Consider the following 8,180-nt stretch of genomic DNA (forward strand, 5'->3'; position numbering starts at 1 on the left):
TTAATTTGGTATTTTTTGGAGATACTTCATTTTTTGGAGTTTTGAAAATTTTGGCGATTTGGGTCACATATTTGGCCTTTTTCAAATTTTGTGAAATATATTTTTTGGATTTTTTACACTGCAATGTTGTTGAAAGTGTTGGGATTGTTATACAAAAAAACAAAACAGGTGGGAAAGTGCAGGAACAGACTGCATATTTCCAAATTTCTTTCTGGAAGTTCCGCGGAACGTGTGTTTTCTTCTAGACGTTCCGCGGTTATTTTCCGCGGAACTTCCAGAAAGAATTTTTTTTTTTTTAGCTTCCTTTTAACTGCCAAGACTGTTTTAAGACAGCATATGGGGGTCCTTAAGTGTGTTATGACTTATAAAGTATGATACAAGTATATTTGGATACTCAAAACCAATTTATTTGAAAATGACCATTACCGTCATTTTTCCGAACTTTGCATTAAAGTTGCCGCTACTAGCCACATTCAACTATTTTAAAAAAATTAGAGTAGACTAGAATCATCATAATTGAGGTAGTCCGAACACCCACTGTAATTTTAACATAACTACCAATGAGAAAATAATTAGTGCATAATATTGTCATTTTAATGTCAATAATACATCGAATGGTGTGTAGTAAAGTACGTTTACACCAAAATACATATAAAACCTAAATTCAACATGATTCAGGTACGTCGGAAGCTAACTAACTAAAAATCGCTAAAATGTTGGAGAAGCCACCCGATAATCGGTGCGTGGAAGTTCCGGGCGGTGCATCAGCTCTAACGAAGCATGCCACCCAATACAGCACGACAACACAACCTTCACGGAGCACACCATCAGTCACATTGGCATGAGTATTGTGGTCATTCCATATTGTGACACGAATGCTACTAGACCCATCATAGAGACGAAATGTTGCAAATGGTGCTTTGCCGGTAATCCATTTCCCCGTATCATCACCATCTAGATGGGACACCCAACCCTTCACATATTCAATACGCATTTGGTCACGCATGCAACCCGCGCGAGGCCTCAATTTGTGAATGTCGGCTATCCTATCACACTCAACAATCCAACCACCATCCCACGGGGAGACTTTGTTTGGGCCACCGGGGTACTCCTGACCCAAGTTCAAAATTGGGAGAAAATATGGGGTCAAGTTGTACGCCACCCTTTCGAACATGTTATCGCTTGCACACCACTGACATGCTTCAGTCCAACATCTTGACCGGTAGGCCTCTTCGTCAGCTGGGTACAACGCATTGTCTTCTTCTTCCACTAGGGGAGGTGGTTCGTACATTTCTGCTAATTCGTCAAGATGACGCCATGCTTCCTCCAACTCACTAAAGGTAGGTGAATCTACCATTTCATCCGAGTCCGAGAATGAATTGCTTACGTGTGACACTGAGTCATTATCCGAAGCGTCGGTCATTTTACCTACAAATTCAACAATGAACAAGTTAGTTACTACGAAGAACATATAAAGCACAAATAAAACATAAGGGATTTGTAATTACAATTGGGCAGTTGAAGCTTTTGTTAAAGTATCTTGTTTTTTTTTCGGACACGTTCTAACATCATGTCCTAACATAGTGCAATAGCGGCATTTTCTTTTTGCTTTTGTAAGTTCCTCAAGTGGACTTTTATGACGGTGCTCTTTTTTCCGCCCCTTCGTTTTCGACACCAAGGGGTCAAGGATATTCTCATGCAACTTTTCACCGCTTCCTTGTGTTGTTTGTGTATTGAATTCACCTCCTTCACGTTCTACCCCGTCAACGGGCATTTTCTCAATAATCTCCGTCTCTCGATTAATAACCCCAACGGCATATTCATACCGCTCTTTCGACGCGGAGCAACTATGACTAAAACCCATGGTAAGTAAGGTCATGTGGTTAAATCTTTCCGTGGGAGTCAACTCATGAGATGGTGATTCAACTTCGGATGTTTGATATGGCAACACGCCATCAACTCTATTGGCATCCTTTGTCCAACGCCGTTTCACAAAATGTTCCGGTAGTTCCGCCACACACCTCTTCGTCAACACGGCAATAATGTGACGGCATGGCATGCCAACATGGTCATACATTCTACAAATGCATGAACCCCGTAATGACACCTTGTTGAATGATACAAGATACATGGTTCTCTGAGATGCACCCGTCAACGGTCTATAACATTTGTAGAATGTGTCTTCAACATCTTCCAAAGACCGATCTCTATCTTTCTCCACGAAGTACTTATTTGCTTCAACCAATTGTTCTTGAAATCTTCGAAACATTTCTTTGGTATAAATGGAAGCCGCGTGGTGCTCCAAGGCGGTTTTCATTTGCATGCAACGACTTCTATGATACGTATTGTAATCCTCATCTTTCTCACGCATAAATTGCCTCTCCAAAGCTTTTTGTGCACCCTCAACAAAATCCTTCAAACCGGTGCAAGAACCAACATAGGCATCAAAATAGGCATTCATTCCTTCACTTCTTGATGTGGTTTTCTGACCCGCAGAAAAAGTGTTTCTTGTGTAAGACTCCACCCACTTATGCTTCAAAGCATATAACCCTTGAAGCCATGTATTGCCTTCCAAATTGTATTTCAAAATCAAAGCCTTCCACCGATCCTCAAACACATCTTCAGTCAAAGAGTGATAGATGCAATTGTTGAAATCAAATTTAAACCCTTCCTTTGAGTAATAATTTGCAAGTTTCTCGGGGAATTTGTTGCTAATGTGCCATGAGCATAACAAATGTGAGGTATTCGGTAGTTGTGATTCAATAGCCGCGGCCATGGCTTGATCTTGATCGGTTATGATAGCTAGGGGTTCTTTGCCTTCCATCGCCTCTAGCCACGTACTCAAAACCCACTCAAAAGTTGTCTTCAATTCATCCCGCACGAGTGCAAAACCAAAAACTATTGATTGATAGTGATGATTGACTCCGGTGAAAGGCACAAAGGGCATAGCATATCTATTAGTTCGATATGTTGTGTCAAACGCAACCACATCACCAAAATTTCGATAGGCCATCATAGAGCGGGGATCGACCCATACAAGACACTTCAATCTTTGTTGGTCATCAAGGAGAGTCTTGATAAAAAACTTACCGCCACTCTCTTCTTTCAAACGATACAACAAATCCAAACCGGCTTGAGCATCGTTTACTCCCATGTTGTCCTTTCTAAAATCGCGCACGACATTTCTTAAATGTTGGCTATTAAAACCTACTTGTTCCGCTCCCCCATGCATTTGACCAAAAATATTCATTTGTTGTCTTGGTGGGACACCCGAAGCATGTAAGGTCTTGATTAAATTTCTTTGAGCCGCGGTCACATGTCTCTCCCGTCTTATCAAACTCATCTTGGAAGGAGTAACGACTTCGTGATTGTGTTCTAATTCCAAAGAGGTTATCTCCCAATGAGTTGATTTTTTCTTGTTAACCACGTACATTCTAACTTTGCAACCACTTCTAGGCAGCACATCTCTACGCCGTTTGCCCTTAACACTTCCAACACTACCAATCAATATTTCTTCTTCCTCAACGGGGTTTTTCCCGCGATTTTCCCCCGCTAAATTACAGACGTACATTCGACCATATATGGATTTATCCTTGACTCGCCTCTGCGTGTTTTGTATCTTAATTGCAAAACCATGGTTTAAAGCATACGCCCTAAATAAATTTTCCGCCCTTTGTAAATTAGCAAATTTTTGATTCAAGCAAGGGATACTAATAGGCTCATCTTCATCCACAATATTATCACTACTATCATGCAAATTATCACTACTTTCATGCATACTACCTCTATTTTCATGCATAATTTCATCTTCATCTAATTGCTCACTACAAAAAAACTCCTCACCATCACTATCAACATTAACATAATCAATATTATCTCTATCATTACCACATTTACCATCATCATCATGTACATCAACATAATCATTTTTTTTTAAACTTTTTCTACCTTCAAATCTTGCAAACATCTTATCCATTACAACACAACAAAATAACAACGATCCAACTACAAATGGAGCTTACCCAAGGGATGGATGGGTCTTGGAAGAGAGAAATCAAGAAACTCTGCTGCTGAAAATGCTGAAATGGGGATTTTTTGGGATTGAACTCTTGAATGATCACATTTAGGTTAGTGATCATACACAAAACCCGTCTGAAAGTTCCGCGGATATTAACCGCGGAACGCTTAAAAAACTCCCTCCGTTCCGCGGAAAAAATACGCGGATCGCCTGTTGTAAACACCCCTCCGCGGAAAAAAAGCGCGGAACGCTAAAAATTTTTCCTTTTGCCCCAGCCGTTGGATCAACGATCCAACGGCTGGGGAGTGATGTGTTGGATAACTGTTCCCTGACACACAGTTGTCAGGGAACAGGACCCAAAATTCTAAACAAAACATCAGTCAATATATCTTATATAATCATAACTAAAAAGGATAATTTCAAAAAGGAAAATATCAAATTTAAAAATTTAAAAATTTAAAGTAAAGAGTCAATCACTATCAATGAAAATATTGCATGAAACAATTAGCCTCCATTACAATCAAAATAATTAAAGAAATTAAATGCAGATAATTAAAAAACGAAAATTAAATACAAAACAAAAACTGAAATCGTAACTTAAGCCAAAAATTAAGTCAAAAAATCACAACCACAAACCACCGCTAAACCACCATCAACAACCACAAACCACCGCTAAACCACCATCATCAACTGAAACCACCGTTAAACCACCTATCATCTGACCGATATCTAATAACTTGAAAAATCATGTTAACACCAGATCAAAACCAAAATTTGATCATGGACACGAAAAGTTCATACTAACGCAAGCAAATATCAAAATACAATGAGTATATTTTATGAAGTAAAGAAATTAACATGTGATGCATATATCTACATAAACAAGTATGATTGTGAATTAGAATAAATACACCTTAATTTTTGTGGAGTATATTCACACAAAATGAATCGTCTTCAGATTTAATCAATTCTTTGAAGATGTCCGATTCCGTTTCATATATGCTTGCGAGACTAATTTTTCAACGACCATGGCAAGAGGATGTGTTCGATCATATATGAATTAAAGATTGTATACATGAAATTATAAGAAAACTAACTATCTGGAGGTTTGCGTGTGTAGTTGATTAGAAGAAAAAAAGATAAAAACGATCGAACAAGAGTGGGGTCAATACCGACCGAACAGAAGATCTTTGTGAGTTGTGTTACGGACAATCCTCGAGTTGAACCAAAGTTTAAAATTAAAATTTCTCTTTTTTTATAATGCATATTGTTTATCGAGTCGAGTCCGAGTATTTAACGAGTCGAGTCGAACAACTAAAAAGTTCGGTTCGACTCGTTAAGCTTATCGAACATTATTGATTGTTCGAACTCAAGCTCGTTAACGAGCCGAGTCGAGTCCAGTCGAGTAGGCTTAACGACGAGTTCGGTTCGTTTACACCCCTATTAACTTCTAGATAGATTAATTTTGTTGCAGCTTAACCATGACAAGGTCTCCTAGTGAGCTTATGAGCTTCTTGATACGAGTGTCTGCTTCGAGTTAATTAAAATCTGTCTTATAGAAGGATGGAAGTTATTTCGGCCTTATAGATCCAGGGTGGAGACACACTATCATGAATGTACTTATCTTTGTGCATGTTAACGGAGAAAACTGGTAGGTTAACAAAGATGAGGTTCGCGGCGTGGATCAAGATTCTTGTTGGCGAGAATATAGGAAGTGGTTGGTTGTTTGTTATGGAGGTGGCTGCAATTGCAAGCAAAGGGTTCTAGATTGCTAACTGGAATAGCTCTCAAGAATGATCGATGCCTACAATCTGCCTACGTACACCTATTTATAGGGGATCAAGCCGGCACGTAGTTCTTTCTCTTAAGAGACCCCTGTGGGCTGGGCCTCCCCTTCTAGAATCTTCCTCCTGAAAGGGGCCCAATACGATGAGGCCTAGCCCCAGGGGCTTACCCCAAATGCATGGGCGCTATCCTACTCCCCGACAGGGACAACCCGCCAGACTACAGAGATAGGACCCTCCAGGGTGTCTTCCTTTCTATCCTCTACCTCCCAAGGAGGACAACTCCCGAGACTACAAGGTAGGGCCTTCACAATATAACAATGAGATCTACTCTTGCCCAAGGGCGTCCCCTTAAACATAGAGTATCTCTCACCGCCCTTCGGAATTAGGGTGAAATGAACTTTCCTCGGCAAGTGGGCGCGCCCTGTCTTTTGACAGGGTCACCTTGAGACTCAATCGATCTTGACTTTCCTGGCCCAAATAGACCTTCTTCTGTGGGCCCGGCCCATTTGGTTAATCTTCATAATTTTGCATATAACAACTACCCCCCAGATCTTGGTGGCATTGAAGATGTCGACGAGATCTTGAAACTGTTACCTCTTTTTAGCAACTGTCTTCGACCTCCCAAGGCGCGCCTTATCTTTCCGACCGTTGAAACCCTTATTATGAACAGCTGTGCTCCATTTTCCTTGTATTTCACATTTATTTTAATCTTTCCTTTTTTTACCCGAGTATAAATACGGGTTTTTTCTCCTTTCACTCTTTCTCCATTTACTTTTATCTTCAGTAAAAACCCTCTTCGCCGCCGTTTTACTTTGTCGAGCTTTTCCCGTGGATACAGTGCTCCGTTCACGATTCCGAGACCACCACCGTCTTCCTCTCTTCATAAGGTACATTTTCTTACCTTTCTTTTCTCTTTTCGCTGGTTATTCTGTTCAAATCGAGCATATGACTCTTGGTTTTCTTCGTTGTTCTTCAGCTTCTTCTTTATGTATATCTGTATGTATATTTGTTAGATCTTTTCTACGAAATCTTTTGACTTGAAATATGTGTTTGCGGGCGTGAATCGTTTATCATTAGGACTAGGCGTGACTTCTTAATGATGGTATATGCTCTTTTATTGTACAAAAGATGTTTGTTGCGACTACACCAGTTTATCGAACTCCTTCTAGATTTCGTACTCACGGCGCGCCTTATCTTACGGCGCGCCCATTCTTCTTCATTGTCCTTCTTAGTTAGTTCATACTTATACGCCTCCTTTTGTGAATACCTCCATGGTCGTAGTTTAGAATTTTTCCAAAACGAGTCCTTCCTTTTTTCAAGGTCTTTTATTTCCGTCTTCTTCTCTTCATCTTTGTCATTTATATCTTGGCGCGCCCGGTCCCTCAATTTGCTCTTTTTCTCTTTTGCAGCTGGATAATCGGGGCGCGCCAATTCCCCCTTTACCTATTCCTCTGCGTTCTTTTCCGTCTCGACTTGCTTCACTCATGGCTGAAAGCGGAATCCCCTCTTCTGAATTGCCAAAGATCAATCCGGTTGACATAACTGAACTTTTAGACCAAGACGAGATGGATCTTCGAAGTTCTTATAAGAAGAAACCTTTAGTCGAGACTGAGGATGATCCATTAGAGAATTCTGATAAAGAGGTATTAGGAGACGACGTAGATGTTGATGAGGAAGATTCTGAGGAAGAGGCAGCCGAGGAGGAAGCCAGAAATTTTTATCATGCTATGGATACAGAAGAACTATCAGATGAGGCGCGCCCTCCATCTCCAGCCCCATCTCCGAACCCTTATGCTCACCCCCAGATAACAGATAGTGAGTTAGATTTTGACTGGGATGAGGAGGAAGAGGTTCGTGAGGCGGTAAAGGCGAAAAGACGTAAGAGAGCTGGGAAGTTAGCTTGTGTCGGACTGTCCTCTACCGCATCCAAGGCTGAAATCGAGTGGTGCCTCAGATATTACGACAAAGGCTGTATCTGGGCGCGCCCTCATCCGTGGATGAGGCCACACATATTTGACTACAATCCCAGGCTACGCATTCCTCGTATGGTTCTAACACCTAAGTTAGTGAGATTAGGCATTGGTCCCCCTCTTCATCCTTACTTTAGAGCGATCATCGAATGGTTTGATATCGCTCCCATCCAACTGTCTCTTAACGGATGGAAATTGGCAATCGCTCTGTACATGCTCTATCAGGACCACAATCATAGAGCACCTACCATGGAAGACCTAAGCTATTTTTTCCGACTAGGCGCGTCCAGTCTGGGGTATTATTACTTGGTCGTCTGGAAGACTCACAACTCTACTGGCTGGTCTGAAGGGAAGACTAGCAATGAGAAAAAATGGAAAGAACCTTTCTTCTACGCTTGGCCAGAA

The 8,180-nt window shown here is 40.9% G+C and overlaps 1 protein-coding gene across 1 annotated transcript; it reads right to left on the reverse strand.

Annotated features, from left to right (window-relative positions):
• Window positions 1-694: 694 nt before the first annotated feature.
• LOC108225987 (protein FAR1-RELATED SEQUENCE 5-like) lies at window positions 695-3,976 on the reverse strand. Its single transcript, XM_064080113.1, has 2 exons — window positions 1,744-3,976; window positions 695-1,428 (listed from the first exon to the last, which is right to left on the reverse strand). The coding sequence occupies exons 1-2, from the start codon at window positions 3,974-3,976 to the stop codon at window positions 695-697; spliced, it is 2,967 nt and encodes a 988-aa protein (XP_063936183.1).
• Window positions 3,977-8,180: the final 4,204 nt, after the last annotated feature.

Source organism: Daucus carota, chromosome 6, assembly GCF_001625215.2.
Source record: "Daucus carota subsp. sativus chromosome 6, DH1 v3.0, whole genome shotgun sequence".
In the NCBI taxonomy this organism is placed as follows: Eukaryota; Viridiplantae; Streptophyta; class Magnoliopsida; order Apiales; family Apiaceae; genus Daucus; species Daucus carota.

Bases quoted from the DNA above. Each gene is read 5' to 3' on its own strand.
- LOC108225987 (XM_064080113.1), bottom strand. From the start codon at position 3,976: ATGGATAAGATGTTTGCAAGATTTGAAGGTAGAAAAAGTTTAAAAAAA. The intron at 1,429-1,743 runs GTGAATTCAATA...TTGAATTTGTAG, and splicing joins CGGGGTAGAACGTGAAGGAG to GTAAAATGACCGACGCTTCG.